General features: G+C 34.2%; 1 protein-coding gene across 5 annotated transcripts in view; it reads right to left on the bottom strand.

Annotated features, from left to right (window-relative positions):
- Positions 1-14,678, bottom strand: part of HGF (hepatocyte growth factor) — a 75,803-nt gene extending 61,125 nt beyond the window's left edge. For 2 of the 5 annotated variants that reach the window (XM_021063485.1, XM_021063486.1), the window contains exons 1-4: positions 14,062-14,352; positions 7,197-7,362; positions 2,449-2,561; positions 842-956 (exon numbers count right to left, since the gene is read on the bottom strand). In XM_021063485.1, coding sequence (XP_020919144.1) covers positions 842-956; positions 2,449-2,561; positions 7,197-7,362; positions 14,062-14,149 — 482 coding nt within the window. In that variant the 5' untranslated portion in view covers positions 14,150-14,352. Of the gene's footprint in view, positions 1-841; positions 957-2,448; positions 2,562-7,196; positions 7,363-14,061; positions 14,353-14,456 lie in introns of those variants that run through there. The other 3 variants (XM_005667687.3, XM_013979787.2, XM_003130222.5) reach the window with 3 other exon arrangements.

Raw genomic sequence — 17,451 nt, 5'->3', positions numbered from 1 at the left:
CTAATAACCAGGGAGAGCTATTTTAAACTACGTGAGTTCCTGTTAAAATTACTTGTTAAATAAGTCTTGAAAAACTGGCTCTATGTAGCTCTCTAGTGAGTAGATATCTGTGTTTCTCTGCCATGATGATTAAAACTCTCAGACTAATAAGTCTATAGATATTATGTTTACTCATCTTTAAATAGAAGTCATCTGTTATAATGAACACAATTCTTCTCTTAAATTTAGACATGTAATTTCCAAGGAATAAGAAGTTTTCTCCAGTCTTTAGTCACTAGGTGAAATGGGAAAGTTGGTAAATCTGCGGCATGAAATTTTAGCAGAGGTAGGTCCTCAATTTTGGCCATGCATTCGAATCATCTGGGGAGCTTTAAATATATATATATTGTTGCCTGGGTTATTTCCCCAAGAGATTCTGATTTAGTCAGCCTGTGTTGATGCCCAGGTGGTAAGATATATCAGGTGATTTCTAATGTGCAGCCAAGTCTGAAAACCACCATGGTTAAAGAACATTCAGTCCCTCAGTAAGGTCAGAATCTGCTCCACCTCCAGTTTATCACAGTCAACCTCACACTCCAGCTGCAGAGTACTGTGCCTTCTCAAAGGTAAAGAGAGGGAAACTTTTTCTTAAAATTACTTTTTCATTATTTCTTCCCAAACACAAAGATCTATATCTTGGGCTAAATATCAGTTATGAAATAATAAGTTTTGGCCTAATACAATTCTCCAGAGTTGGCTCAATTATTATAGAACTGTAGGATTATTCTGAAAGACTAACCTGGGATTGCCAACACACCTATAAAAGAGAGGCTCTATACTCTTTTCTTCATGCTAGTCTTACCTGTGTTCATGTGGTATCATGGAATTCCAGGGCTGGCATTTGATGCCACTTTTAGTGATAGATACCGTTCCCTTATAGCTACCTCCTTTACCAATGATGCAGTTTCTAATGTAGTCTGTCAGAAGAAAGCAGAGAATAATGTTATAGCTATGTGTAACATATACTGTATTCGTTAAAAATAAAAATAATGAGAAACTTCCATTTGAATCTGTAAGTAATGCTTGTAAATGATCACAAATCATATTAAAATTTCCTGCCTAAAGCTTCTAGTAGTATTTTCTAAATAATAAGCTTCAGAAGAATCCAAAACAACCAAAAAAGACCATTAAGAAGTTTTAATTTTGTAAGTATATACTTGGATAACTGTAGAGAGTAGTCTACATGTTTAAGGAAGATTAGTCTATATACTCAACTGACCAGGTGAATTTGAAAGTTACTTTAAGGTAATAGAAATAACTACTTTGTCCTTATATCAGTAAAATTGTGTGAGTTTTTGTGTATGCATGTGTATGTGTGTGTATGTGGTAATTATGTTGTGTTGATTATTATTTTCCATACTTTTGCCAACAGATCAGCTGCTAAATTATAGGACAATCAAACTGAAACAAATTGCATATTCCTATCAAATAATAGTATATACAGTTGTTAGCAACCTAGAAAATTGAAGATGGTTTATACCAGATTATGAATTATGTTTAGGATTTATAGAACTATTGGAGTGTTAAGAGATCCAGTGGATTAGAGTGGATTAGAGATCATCTTATTTTCTACATGAATTAATTTTAAACATCTTCCCTATTGATAAAGAAGTGTCTGCGTATATAACTACGTACTTAAATTTAATGAAACACAATATCATTTAAGAAAACATTAAAATTGAAATAAATAGTTATAAACATAATCCATGGTTATTAATATGTGCGATGATAGCTTTATTTTATAAAATATATATTTAACATTCTTAAATTACTTTATTAATATAAATCTTCTTTTAACAAGTAAATACCTTGTGACTGTAATATAGACTAGCAAAATAGGCAAGTTAACAGATAGTATGGTTTCAATTCTTTTAAAGATTTTTAAAAGTATATGATTAGGAATAGATCCAACTAATTTTTCAAAACCTACATATTTCATTATTATGAGCAATCATCATTATAATTTAGGTTAGTTATCCAGTTATTAAAATTTAAAACACTATATTAAGCTGTTAAATAAAATATCTTAAACTAATAATTTAAGCTGACACTTTCTAAAATGAATATGGAGGTGGGAACCTCCATATGCCACAGGTGCACCCTTAAAAAAAAGCAATAAATAAATAAATAGAGTGAATACGGGGACTGTAATTAAGTTCCAGGAGATGTACTAGATATAAACAAAAAGGGAGGAGATTATCTAATTATGGAAAATTTGGTAAATCCTGCCTTTAAAGTATCATACAGAAAAGTCAAGGCCACTAATATCATCTGTCTTCATGGATGAATTAAATGCATAATAGATCTAGGATATAACGGAAAAATCAGTTGGAAAAAGCACCAAGCCAGAAAATTACATATGTTTTATACTTTATTTCATTATGAAATATTTAGGGAGAATCCAGTTACCTTTGTTTTCATAGAGGTCAAATTCATGGCCAAATTCTTTTTTCACTCCACTTGACATGCTATTGAAAGGGAACCAGAGACATCGTTTTCTTGCTTTATCAAAAACAAAGGCCCTGAAAAAAATATCTGAATGAAAAGAAGGAATACTACAATGTATACATTTTTAAAGAATAAGCACATGGTTTATCCCTGGAGGATAATATAGAAACAGACACATTACTATGTATTCCATAAATAAGGGTGATGTTTGAACCTATTATTTTGATAACCAAATAAGACAGAACAAAATTAAATTTTTACAGGTATAGATTTAAATATCAGGATAAAATTTGAAATTTTCTCATGTTATTCTAAATGGCATCTAGAAAAATGAAGTCTTCAACAAGCAAAATCAGTATGTAACACAACTACTTGGATTATTTCTAAAGACTTTATTCTTTTGCAAGTATACAGCAGGTTGGAAGTTTTTTTGTAGTTATGTACAAATGATTATATATTTGAAATATAATGATTAATTTCCAAATGTGGTAATTGTAAAAGGCAGATTCTAAAGTGTTATTTCCTAAAATGCATTAGACAAATAACTATGCCAGGAAATTCTAGCAAAGAAGGATCTGAAATTAAATGTTTGGGAAATTTTGCATGTAATACCACTTCTTTGTGAGTGTTTCTTTTAATAAGCATTGAAGCTTATTAAAGGCTATGAAAATCCTTTTGTTAGTTAACTTTATATAAGACAATGTTTCCTAAACAGATTTGCTTGCATAAGCATTTTAATTTAAAAAAAAACTATTAATATCATAGAGAATGTGTTTTTGATGGAGTTCCCATCATGGCTCAGTGGAAATGAATTTGACTAGTATTCATGAGGATGCAGGTACAATCCCTGGCCTTTCTCAGTGGGTTAAGGATCTGGTGTTGCTGGGAGCTGTGGTGTAGAACACAGATGCTGCTCTGATCTGGCGTTGCAGTGGCTGTGGTATATAGGCCAGCAGTTAACAGCTCCGATTTGACCCCTAGCCTGGGAACCTCCATATGCCACAGGTGCAGCCCTAGAAAGACCCCCCCCCTAAAAAAAGAGAGAGAGAATATGTTTTTGATATATCATCTTGACAAAAATTACCAAAATGTGTTACTCCTACAATTATTCCTATAGCTAAGTATTATACTTTTGTTGTTGTTCACTAAAAAAGTGTTTCTAAAGCAAAATAATAAACACTAAAACACCTTAACTGAAAATAGCAAAGTATTTGATAAGATTTTCAACATATTGTGTTACCACTTTTTACAATTAAGAAAATAAAGTTAGAACTGTTTTTCTTTCCATTAAGAAATAGTAGTAAAACTCCCTCATAGTACTTTCTTCCTAATATAATGCTACCAAGTATATCTAATTAAAATAAATACAGAAATTTTTCTGAGAATAGATTTTCATTTCAAGACCACTTATATACACACACATGCACACACACACACACACACACACACATATATATTTGGCCATGTTTATGGTATGTGAAGTTACTGGGCCAGGGATCAAATCCATGCCGCAACTGTAACCAGAGCCATAGCAGTGACAATGCCAGATCCTTTATCTGCAGAGCTACAAGAGAACTCTAAAACATATTTTTAAAAACACACAAATTTCTTGTAATTTTTTAGATATTTCAACTTTGTCATTTATTTCTTAACATTTTAACAGCTTTTAAATAATTTTGAATAAGGGGAAGTAACTTATAAAACAAATATTAAGAATCTTATGAAATTATTTAAAATATTTTACCTATTATTTTAGATTTTTGCTTAGAGCATTTTATTCTATATCCAAATAACTTCAAAAATTATATGTATGAATTTGGGGCTTTGATTTACATATAGACATTTTAAAATAGGCACCTATAAAAACATTTTACAGCCGGAATAGTATTAAAGAACAAACATGAAAGTATATTTTTGCAAATGCAACAGAGTAACTTGATAAAAGAAATTTGGGTCTGGTAGATAGAGAACTTATGCAATATATGTTAAATTCCCTATTTCACCATTGTAAGATTTGAGGAATGACCTTGAAAGCATAGTAATGAGATAAAATATATATACAAAGGTTAAAAACTAAATACTATATCTAAAAAGAAATTTTAAAATTACATAATCAAATACCTGCCACTTAACTTCACATTAAAATAAAAATGTACCACACATATAAGCTACTTTTCTATCAGTAATATGACTGACATGAGATGACCTTGCAAATAACTCATGAGTCTCATCAGGAGCATATAAGATTTGCCTCTATGACTTCAAAAGTGATTCCATCAGAAAAGTGGGTGACAGGGTTTCAAATGTGTTGATTTTATTTGCTCTTTTCTCTCATTCCATTACAATGTCATATACTCTCAGAATGAGATACTCCTTTTATTAGTTTATGTTTCCATATGGACTGGATCCAAGTTGTCAGATTCCATGAATTGCATCTTCTTTTAAGTTTGACTTTAGTAGTCTTTATCTTAGCCTTATTTTAATTATCATATTCCTTTCAAGAATTTATTTTGTCTAGGTTTCTAGTTGTTTATAGCAGAAGAGCAATTCCAATACCAGTTACTCAATCATGGTTAGAAAAGGAAAGTCTCCTATTTTCATCTCTTGAGTCAGTTCATGAAAAGCAGTTTTCTGAATAACTTAGAATCAGGCATTCTGGTCATCTTTCTCACCCAGCAAAAAGAAATTCGATCGCCATAAAATCAAGATTTTTGACACCTTCTCAAGAAGAAAGAGTGTTTTGAGACTGTTCTACAATAACTGAATCAAAGATGGTTTCACACAGCATTATTGGTATTTTCAGAATATTTTTACATACTTGCCATTGTTTTTCAGTGATTCTAGTTCATGTAACAAGTCTGCAAAAAGAGCTTTTATTCATTAAGAATCAATTTTCAGAGTTTCAAAGTATGTCCATTCATTTCCTAATGAATACCGTATTTAGTGATTTCAGTTAGGTGTATAGATATATATGTGCATACACATATATTTGTGTGTGCATAGATAGATAGATAGATAGATAGCATGGATGCCACTTTGAGCAGAGAACTTTGGCTGTATTTTGGAATTATTACATATGCTTTCCCACAAAGGTTGCAATAAATTTGGAGACTAAATATAACTCAATCAGAATATGGTAGAAAAGCATCAAACCGCATATACATGGGATATGTACAGGTTTATTAATCAGGTCACATGTGCTCTCCAATGCAGCAAAATCATTATAGTTTGTCCTAGTTAAAACAAAGGGAAAGCTGTTTTGGTTTGGTTTGATTTTTCTAGGCCTAGGCTGACTAATGTGTAAATTGAGACGTAGCAACACTTTCCTTACCAAGATAGTGTATTTTCAGATTCAAAGTTAAAAATCAACAATGAGATGTGGTTCTCCCATTCCCTTTGTCCCCACCTTTCTAACCCTGAGAGGGGAAAATACAATAAATCCAATCTCTTCAATTGCCGGAAGAATAGCTCTATAAATCTACACAGCTGAAATGCTGATTGAGAGTAGTTTTCTCTAATTTCTTTTTTTAAAATCTCAAGGCTTTCCTAGGAGACTCAGAGGAAAAACAACAACGACAACAACAAAACAGAATTATCATAGGAATTACTTGCAAAGTTAATTCCCTACTCCCCATGCCAGGATACATCTCTGTGAAAGTGGCAGTTTGGCTATAAAAAGGCTTCCAAATGAGATCTCAATGAATAGAAAAGAGATAGATTATTTCTTTTCCCCTAAATATGTTGAGGACCTCCTCTGACCATGTCCTTTCTCCTCAGGCCCATAACTTATTTTTCTAAGGAAGATAAGGTGAAATTAGGACCTCTTGCCTGGATGCTACTAAAATCTATGTTCACCATATATGTCACTACTCAAATGTAATAGAATAGAATTCAGAGTGACAGGATGCCATATGCAATCTTGTTAAATGGGATGAAACAGGGAATGTAAAGATGGAAAGTAAATGAGGGGTGGGGATGCTGATGAAGAACTAGGAAATGAGTTTTCTTCTGGCTGTTTGGAAGACTGTTCAGATGAAACTGTCACCTTCATGGCCCCAAACTCTGGGATCATTGGCAAAGTAGTAAGGAATTCTTCCCTGTGAAGTCACAGGGGGACTTTCAAAAGACAAGAACACTCTCCATTTGCATCACCTCATGCCTCTTTGAACTGCCCCATCACTTTTCACCTAAAACTTCATCATCACTACCCCCAATTCCTTTCAAACGGCCTCTGCTGCTGACACCCAGCCCTCTAGTTTTTTATCTAATTCTCTCAACACCTTTTATTTAAATCCCTAAAGACAGTGATATAAATTGTGATAAGTATTGGCTCTTGCCCAACTTATAGTCTGAAAATTTCTCTACTGCTCTGGTGAGAAAAAAGTTAACTCTGAATAGAATATTCTAAAATATTTAGAGAGATAAAAGTTAATCTAATTGAATTTTAATTCCTAAAGGTTGATTGTTCATATGATGAGAAAATATAAATTTCATATCTAAAGCCAGTGTGGATTCTAAAATATCTCAGTTTATATCCTCTCCCTTAGTTATATTTCCATCAATTGAGAACTAATTCTTCTGTTGTAATGAGTTGAAATTAAGTTAAGCTTATAATTTTAAGGGCATATTTTATTGAACACAAAAAATGATGATAATGAGTACATGCTATATTTGTAAAATTATTCTAAGAAGAAAATGAAGCAACTTACTTGCATGTGAATGGAAGTCCTTTATTCCTAATACATCTATTGGCACATTGATCTGCAGTATTCATTTTTTTGGTTTTTATCTTCAGTAATGGGTCTTCGTTAATTAGAGTGGTCTTTGCTGACTTTTTGAATTCATGAAGTGTGTTTCTTCTTTTCTTCTGTCCTTCTATTAATAATAATAATTTTTTTAAAAAACATGGAAGAAAATCTTTTAAGGTTCATATAGAAAAAGCATCCCTAAGAATCATCTACAAGATAATGATTTTATCTGACAAAATACTAGATGTCTAGTGGTTGGGAGTGGAATGATAAGAGGAATGATACTCTCAGATAGTTAAGAGCAAGAGAGGAATATTATAATCAGTAAAAAATAAATAACCTATCATGCAAAACTACTCATCTACATTCTTTCAAATGAAGGATGCTTTTAAAAATTAGGACAGAGTTCACTCTTAAGAAATAAGTAACATGATATTCTCCAAAAAGCATGAAAGCAAGTGAGAGGGCGTATCATATCATCCTCTGTAATTAAATTTGTCATTCCCTTCTACAGTTGCTCCTTATGTAAGTTATAGTATTAATTAGATAAGCCAATTCAGTGACAGGTGTGAAACTTCTCACTAAGAAATGATGCAATGGATAAATTCTTCTGGCTCACTCTTTAAAGTATTTCATACTATTCATATTTTAGCCCTTCTCATTTCCTACATAAGTGTTTTCTGTGCTATTGAGCACTGTTTCTTAGTATTACTGGACTGTTTGTTTTGAAATCAAGCCAAATGTTATAAATCAAATATGTATAAAACTTCATCCTTTAATGTAGCGGTATCATTTTTCTTCATGAAGGTATTTTACCAGGCCCCTAGATAGAATGAAGCCTTCTATTAAAAAACTGAAGAACAGAGCTAAAATATCCTAAGAGACTTAACCTTACAGATATATTTAGAATAAAAAAAATACTTGCTTCATTCTTAATTTGCCCAAAGTCGCCTGGTTTCTAATGATGATCACCTTTTCACAATGAGGATTAGATTTTCTAAGACATTGCAGCTATTGTATAATAAGAATGGACACAGTTGTGCTCCTCCTCTGCCTGTCATTTTTTGAATACTTTATAACAAAGGCAGAAATAATACATTTATTTTAAGATAAAGAAACCATGACACCGGAGAAAATTGATGACTTCAAAATTCAAATTCCAGCTGTCTGGCTTCACAGGTCCCACTCTTAAACTCTTATGATGCCATCTTTCTCTAAGACTCAATAAGAAAGCATGTGGAAATATGGCTTGTGAATAGTTTCTGAAGATTTGGTTAAAGCTATCAGTAAAGAAGAAATGTGCATGGCAGAACAGGAAATACATTCCTGGTCTTTAACATGGTGAAATGTGTTGAGAAAAGAGGGTGAAAATTTGTGCAGAAAATTTGGAAACATGGTTACACAGAGTGAGGTACCAAAAATGGTATCATCCTCTTAAGTTTTCCAACAACCACTGGCTCCAGTTGTTTTAGTAAACTTGCAGATGCTACTCATTAATGTCTGTCCTAACCTGAGGTCCACAATAAATCAGAGAAAACATGAATTCCTCTAAATCTCTGGTTCTCTGTAAAACTCCAGAACACAATCCCGCAAAGACTGGTACTAATTCTTATAATAATGCCTTCATTTTTAACTTTTCTTTGCCCTACACAATGGAATGGCTATGGTAGAACAAATATGATTTAAAAGACATTTTAACATAGAAATTCAATCAACCAAATAATCTATCAACATGTTATTTATTGAGTGTGAACCAAATGCTTTGTATAATGTTGGCAGACTGATGATAATTCTGGCATTCTTATTGACTTGCCAAGTGACTTTGTTTAATTGTCTTAAATGTTAATATTCCATTACTCAATTTATAAGATGAAAGTTATATTTGAAATAAAAGGTACTATTTAAACTGTACTCATTCAGAGATCAATTTGGCTAAAGATGTTATGAATATGTAAAATTTTAGTTTTGTTTTTGAAATTTTATCTTTTAATTCCTGGCATAAGAAAAGAAACTGTTATTCTCTCAAATAAAGAAGTAATATAATTCTTTTCAAAGTTTGGTTTCTGTCACAGGACCATGTACATGGGAGATAAGTTTCTCCATTAAGAATTTCTCCTTTTGATCTTAATGTACTGTTTCTAAGGTACTGTGAAATATTTCACAGCATACTAAGCATCTGATTTCCTGTATAAATTGTAATATTTCATAGAAACAAATAGTAGTTAATGGATGCAGAAAAGCTATTTTAAAACTATCTGCCAAAATTCAATTAACTATAGAATTAAAATTTACCTAATGTATGATGTATTTATTACATATGTTTAAGTGTGAGAGAAGAACATAAAACTAAGTTTAAAAGGTCTAAGACAAACATGGAGTTCATATATGTATTTTCCTAATTATCAAATAAAAGAGAACCCCTGGTCAATGCCCTGGTTTCTTTTCTCAGAACCACACAAAATGGAGCAAGGCATTGAGGATGACTATAGAGAAAAGTGGTTTCTGTGGGATTGTTGGTTGTATTTAATTCTGTAGATCCTCAGTTGTCCTATTGAAATGTGTTAATATGTGGCTGTACTCATAAAAAAATAGTCTACCCTTGCTTGCTGATAAACTTTTCTATAACTACCTTTTATCTAAAGATCAAAAAGTATCCTGAAAAGCAAATAAATCCATGATTTCCCCTTACTAGATAATAAATAGGAGTGAAAAGCTTGTCTGGGGCTACAAAGCTAATCAGAGGCAATTAGAACCAGATACCTGGATTCTCTTTTCACTATTTATTTCTCATGATTTAGAAGCTTTCTCTTATAATTCAGTCATTTCTAGTAGGTCAGTTACTAATTACTCAAAAATGTGAAGTTCAAGCTAGTTGTACATCATGTAATCCACACATCTATAAAATTAATTCCTTCTTCAATAAAAGAAAAATTCAAAACAGGAGTCATTCAAAAAACAGAATCTGAAAATAAAATTCCTTTGCTGAAAATAGTTTCAGCTTTCTCTTCCATATGTATTAACAACTGATGCTTGTTTTACTGAAAACAGTTAAAAGACGAGCTTAATTTGGGAAGAAACTCAAAAATTTCTTTGGATCAGATTTTTCCCTGCTATTTTTTGTGCATGACTCTTAGTCGAAGTTTATAAACAAAATATTGAAATGAAATCAAAGGGTAAGAGATCACTACAACTTTGTCATGCTTTCCTGTCCTTTAAATTGTAACTCCTTTTTCTTCTTCTCCTTATATTTCCTAAAGAAACTGAAGTCTCTGTTTTAAAACTGAAATCATTAGGATCTTACTGAAAACCTACAAACAAAAAGTAGGGTCAAATGTATCAAGGTGCTTGAAGAAAGACATATTTCTCCCTCTGGTCTCTGGGCCTCACACTCATTTCTCTCAGTACCTCATATATTTTCTTTTCTGTATGGACTAACTATTGACTTCAAAGAAAATCATGCAAGGAAAGGATTTGCAGGGTGTGGAAAGAAGCAGGAATCTGGCTCCACATATTCTCAGAAACCTACCCACATGATTAGTGATTAACAGCTTGAAGTGGCAAGATGTTAAGATGAAAGTACACAAATAATTAATGGAAGGGAATGGTGGTGACTGGAGATTTTAAACTTCCCAAAGGCAAAAATCACAAATACAAGTGCAAATCTTCATTGCTCTTATCTAGAACTTGGATTTCACAAATGGACAAGCATCTCTCCTTCTTTAGAGAACAGAACAGTATCACAAATAAAGATGTCAAGAAGGGACCAAGTAAGATTTAAATCGAATGTTGGTATTTGAGAAGCAGCATAATTATCTCTTCCAAAAAGATTGACAAATGAAATGATGTTCAGTGTGAAATTAGAGACCTCCCTAGATAGTTCCCTTCTTCTCCTTCATTCCACTTCCTTGTTCAGCCTCTTCCTGGTCTCTTCCTTCATTGTCTGTCTCTGCCTAACATCTCTCCTCCACACCCCAACCAAAACCAGCACCCTTAAGCCAGGTATCTTGTCAGCTCAAAACCTCCAGCTGCAACCCGTAACATTCAGAATAGTGTGGTTTAGCATGTTTGGACATCCAAACATTTACATGCTAGTCTATCTTACTTTTCCAGTCTATCTTACTTTCCAATTGCAGGCCATATTGCTCCTCCTCAGGCACCTAATACACCAGCCCCACATGATTACCTACCCTTCTTATATTTTTTCACCTGAGTACCTTCAACCACTTTGTGCTCCCCTAACTTAGATATGGATCATACTACTACCTATCTTTTCATATGCACTTTGGGATACTGCATACTTCCTAAACCCAGTTTGATTCTCTAAGCTAGAGATGAACTCTCAACCATAACAGAGTAATGCTGCTAACACAGAATTTTTGTTATATTACTTAGCAAAATAGTTTTTTTTACTATTTTGCTAAGTAAAGTAAGCTTTAGTTTGTTTCATTGCTGCAGGTTTCAATATAAATAAAAGAAAAAAATACACATTACATATTTCATTTACATAGATTCTGGTTAGAAACTCAGCTCTATCTCTATGGTAATAAGATAAAATGTTTAAGGTCCTTAACTTCAGTATCCTCATGTAAGATGAGTCATTTCAGTAATGCCAATCTTATTAGAATTAAACAAGTTTGTTTTAGAACTTGGTCTGTAATAGTTTCTCAACAATTACAGGTTTCTTTCTCATTTGTTCATCTTTGCATCCCCTAGGGGGTCCTGAACAGTAGGTGCTCATTTAATGCTTCTTTTGTTACAGAAGACTGGACATTTGTATCCAGCATAGATGTGAATGAATAGAGGATAATTGTATGTGGACAAATTCCTATAAAGATGGCTTGAGTCTATTATATTGAATATTTCTTCAAGTTTTTGGAACCTTCAAAAATATTTCCATAATATATTCTGTTCATAACTAGTTGTCACTTCTTAAAAGTATCCACTTCTTTTTAAATATTGTGTTAATTTACAGTATGTAAAAAAGCAGACTCATAAGATAAATCAAAAAATACAACCAAAGCAACTAAGAACAACAACAAAAAACCTTCTAAATGTTCATTCAACATTAGGTGATATAAAAAGAGTAAACTTTCTTCGTATGTTCTAAAAGTCCTATCTACATTTTCCTTTTTGAAGCATGTTATAAAAAAAAGAAAAAACTATCAAAATAAACTTGCCACCCAGACAAAGGCAGCCCCCTCTTTTGATAACAACTTTAGCATTATCCACTTTAGGAATTATTCTATTATCTGTAATTCCCAATTGGCCTCTCCTTGCCTGCCAGCACACTCTTGGGCTGCATTCTCCCTATATTCAGGAAACACAGTCATTTCAACATTAGCCAAAGTGAAATGTAATTATGAGTGTATATCTCCTGCCAAAAGTTCAGAAGGCATGCCAAAAACAAATAGACATTGTCTATGGTTGATCTCCTGTTTGGGTTTTCCATACTGTGTTCTCCATGCATAGCACAAATGATTCCAGGTAATATTTTACTTCAACCCATCAGCATTTTAATCTTTAAAAATGAAAGCCCTCAAAATATTAGCCATTATTTCATTTTATACTCAAAACCCCTGAAGCCAGCAACATTGTATAAGAATCAGTTTTAACATAACACATCTCAAGGATGATAACCTGCCAGACTGATCTTTTTTTTTTTTTTCACCCCTTCAGAAACCTAACATAAGTGTTTTCAGATTGACCCTTCCCACACAGTGTTGTTTTCTAAGAGAGTCACTTCACAAAAGAGAAGAAAGCCAGGTGGATTGAATGATCTTTCTTGTCATCTTGCAAATTCCTGGTGTTTTCAACCTTTGTATTACACTGGACACTAGATCAGAGGTCTGATAAATTTCATATTTAACTAATATCAAAAGATAAGCCAGTTCTCTGTTTTGTATTATAGAAAGGCCACATCTACCGGCTGGGCATTTGTTCCATTCTTTAATCCCCCTGTGCCCACCTGTGATGGCATCACCTTCTCCTGTTGGCATCCCAGTCACGACAGTGATAATACAACCAAATACAGATGTTTCCTCTTGCCCTGATAACAACAGAAAACTCCCCAAAGCAGCACATGAAACCTCTAAACTTCTAGGCAATATGAACTCCCAAGCGACCCCATCCCAACCTGTAAATTCTAGGGAGAAAATGGGAGACTGAAAGGAGCAGTTCTGCAGCTATAATCAAAGTCACCCAATTTTTGCCTCCCTTGCACTGCAGTTTCAAAAAGGGCAGGCATCCATACCCAGAAAGAATGAGACCTTAGGAGAGAGGCTTTCTCTTTCATTTTTATAACATGCATATATTCAGAGTTTAATCTGACTTCTCCAAGTGAAAAACCTATTTTAAGTCATAATTTGGCCCTGGATGTTGATTCAGTGATGTGGGGTAGTAGATTGTCATGGGAAATTGTCCTCAGGGAAAAAAAGCATGTCTCTGCTGTACTGACCATCACTGTCCCCTTTTCAGATCAGACCCTCGGGTGAGCTTTAAACTTAGCCAAGCCAGCAAAGTTCCAGCCAGTGTTAGCACTTCAATCCCATCTCACCATCCACAACTACTAGGCTAAGTGAGACAGAGCTGGGCCAGTGGGGAGGGAGATGATGCCATACAGAGGGGATGCTAAGTATCACTTTAAATGCTTTTCAAACAGGAAAAAAAAAAATGTCAGAAGAAAGCTAAATGAGAGATTTAAAAAATTCATTCTGAGTTAAGGAAGGATGCTAGGAATAGGGAAAGAGAGAGTGTTAGGAAAAGGAAAGGTTAGCAAGAGAGAGTTAAATAATAATAATAATCATCATGAAGAAAAGAGAAAACTAACCTGCATAGGGGATGGCGATGGGAAGCAGGAGGAGGTGTAGGAGGACGTGCTGCAGCAGCAGGACTTGTAGAAGTTTGGTCACCCACATGGTGCTGCTGGATGTGCTGGCGGATCTCAGTGGAGGAGATGCCTGGGTGAAAGAATCCTGTTCCGACTCAGTGCCTAAAAGAGCCAGACGGCTCTGAGCTGCTTTTTATTGCGATGAGCTAAGTTTGTTGTGTGATTAACTGGAAAGATCTAGGTCTGAACTCCCTCTTACGGTAAGAAACTGTTTAACAACAGCCCTTTACTCTCTTCCACCCCCCCTCCTTTCCTCACTACCCCCCCCCCCAACAACACCAAACAGATCCCTGCTCCCCACCCCCACCCCCACTCTGCTTAGGAAAGAAACTTACAAAGAAAAGGTCACCTGGCCTGAGGCCAGCTTCAATTTGGAAGCTTGAGCTCCAGATCCCAGTGGCTCCTATCCGAGTAGGGAAGGGAGGAGCAAGGCTCAGCCCAATAGCTAAATCAAGGCACCGGCAGAGGACCAATTCGCTAAATTTAAACAGGAAAATACATGTGTTTACATATCTATTTGGGAAAAGAGGAAGGGGAAGCAGCATGAGAAGCAAAGCACTGCCTTTCTGTCAAATGCGCCTCAGCTCCTAATCTGTCTAGTTTCACTGCTAGAGCAATCTAGGGATTCCAAACACTGACACAGGTTCCCTAGGGTTTTAGAGACCAGGAAGGAGAAGGGAGGCTGGCTGGGAGGCAGAGCGCAGACAGGTCCAGCCCAGGTAGAAAGAGGTTAAGTAAGGAAAGGGTAAATAAACCAGCAAAACAAAAGCACCCACAAAGTCAGGCGAGGAAATTGCCCCTGTCCAATGGGCTCAGAGCAGGCTGCTTTTTTTAGAACCTGAACTAATCTCCCCAGAGCTTAAAAAAATTTACAAAAAGTGCATAAAAGTAACTTGTTGGATCTGGGATCTATGATAAATTCTGATCATGCTCTCTTCTTAAAATGTCTAAGAGACTAGGTTCTGCCTGACAGATAATCATGGCAAGGACTGCATGTCCTTGTAAACACACACACACACACACACTCACACACGTATGTGTATGTGATATGCATACCTTCTAAAACTACCTTTCACTGGCAATCTCTCAAGCTGTTTGAATTCATGAATAATTAGTGCCCTCTCTTCTCCATCTCTGTCCTGCCTGCATGCAATCACCAGACTCCCTAAATCTAAGTGGAGAGATAAAGGGCTTGCCTGGGGAATGGGAGAGGAGAGATAAGGAACGGAATCTTGTCATATTGAGATATGTCTTTGCACCTTGGGGTGATGATCTGATTACTTTAGGTAAGAGCTTGCTTTATTTGTAGTGGATTTGGGGGTATAGTTCCCCCTGTGTATCTCTGACAGAAGTACAAGCAGGCACAGCGTCTCTGTCCACAGTGACTGGGAAAGTGGACATAATGTGAAATGTCTCCTGAGCAGTGTGCAGCTATACAGAGGTGGTAGTAGGCAAAATTAATGCCATCCACAGAATGTACTTCCCTCCACAGCTTTCATTTCTCACCCTCCAGTTCATTTCACCCCAGCTTCAGGAAGAAGCTAAGGTTGAGAAATAGCTAGAGAAACTAGAGAACTAGTTTTGAGAAATCCACTTCATCTTACCTTTTCCTATTGTTAATCCTTCTCTTTGATCATTTTCTCTTATAAAAACAAAACCAAGCAAACTTAAAAGTCATTTGTCAGCCTCTCCCTTATGTCCTAAGTATCCATTTTACTTTCCTTTTTACTTTCTATTACACTTGGAAATTTTCATTTTCAGTATACCACCTGACCATGATTCTGAATTGCCCCATGGTAACCTCCTGTGCTTTACCAGGGATTCAAACCCCTTTTAAATAAACTAGATTTTCTCTAAGTAAATTCTTATAAGGTAAATAATGAAGGAGACCAGTCTTTCTATTTGTTTTCAGAGAAAGCAGAATCAGGGCTATAAACATAATTATAATTATCATAACTTGGGGCAAAATCTATCCTGGGCACCAAAAGGAAATTGAATAAACTTATTTAATAAATGACACATTTTCACAATTTTTTTTTTTTTTGCTTTTTTTAGGGCTGCACCCACTGCATACAGAGGTTCCCAGGCAATGGGTTGAATTAGAGCTATAGCTGCCAGCCTGTGCCACAGCCACAGCAACACAGGATCCAAGCCACATCTGTGTCCTTCACCACAGCTCATGGCAACACCAGATTCTTAACCCACTGTGTGAGGCCGTGGATCAAACCTTCAAACTGATGGTTACTAGTTGGATTTGTTTCAGCTGTGCCACAAGGGGAACTCCTATTTTCACAATTTTTAATTGTCACATAAAATACAATAAATACTTAACCCTATTTTGAATTATTTATCTATATTTCTATTTTGACGTTATTTGATTTCTCTATATTAAAAATGATAGCTAATATGCATTGAGTTTTTAGTGTTACTAAACATTATGCCAAGTACTCTTAGATTCTTATTTAATCTTTTTTTAAAGCACTCAATGAATTTTATTACATTTATAGTTGTACAATGATCATCATAACCCAATTTTATAACACCAACCTATATTAAAAAGAATTATTATAATTCCCATTTTACAGTTGAAGAGACCTAAGTAAATTTTTTTATTCTTAAATAACTTAAAAATTATTTTTATTCTTAAATCTTTACTGAATAAAGATTCAGTTGGGAGAGTAGAACAGAAATGGTCATGGCCCATAGGATGGGGTAAGTTTCTCTAAACCTCATAAGAAGAACCACATATCTTTTGTAAAAGATTGTAATCATTAAAATTAGCCTAAGACCAAACATGTAGGAGATGCTTAATAATAATTTACAAAATAAACAAAAATATAAACAATTAAAAAATCTCCCAAAACTGTAATCAAATACACAAAACATTATGAATTGTGCTATTGTTTTATTTTGTCTTAATAACACATTCTCTTTGTTCTTTCCAAATTATATAATGCTGTTTTCCCCATGCTCTACTCTGCTATTACCTTTATACTCCTCATGTTAAACCTATAAATCCCCAAAAGCGTTTCTGAAAAAATTTTGATAAGACAGAAAATCTTGTAAGGAGAATACTTTAAATGTTGCAATTCATATAATTACTTAAGTACAACATGGATATTCATTGCCTGTATAATATAATTTTAAGTCTTTCATAAAGTTTAAGGTCTGTAGTATTCCATGTAAGTTAGATTGATTGAATAGGAAAATGTACATTATTGTATTTTTTTAAAAGCTTGCACTTGGTTCAAAATTTTTTTTTCTTCAAAGCCTCATGTTTCTTAGGCACAAGTGATGTTTGCACCTATTTATGTCAGAAGGAAGCTAATA

This window comes from Sus scrofa, chromosome 9 (genome assembly GCF_000003025.6).
Source record: "Sus scrofa isolate TJ Tabasco breed Duroc chromosome 9, Sscrofa11.1, whole genome shotgun sequence".
NCBI lineage: Eukaryota > Metazoa > Chordata > Mammalia > Artiodactyla > Suidae > Sus > Sus scrofa.
The sequence above is the reverse complement of the archived record's forward strand: the minus strand, read 5'-3'. Positions and strand labels throughout refer to the sequence as shown.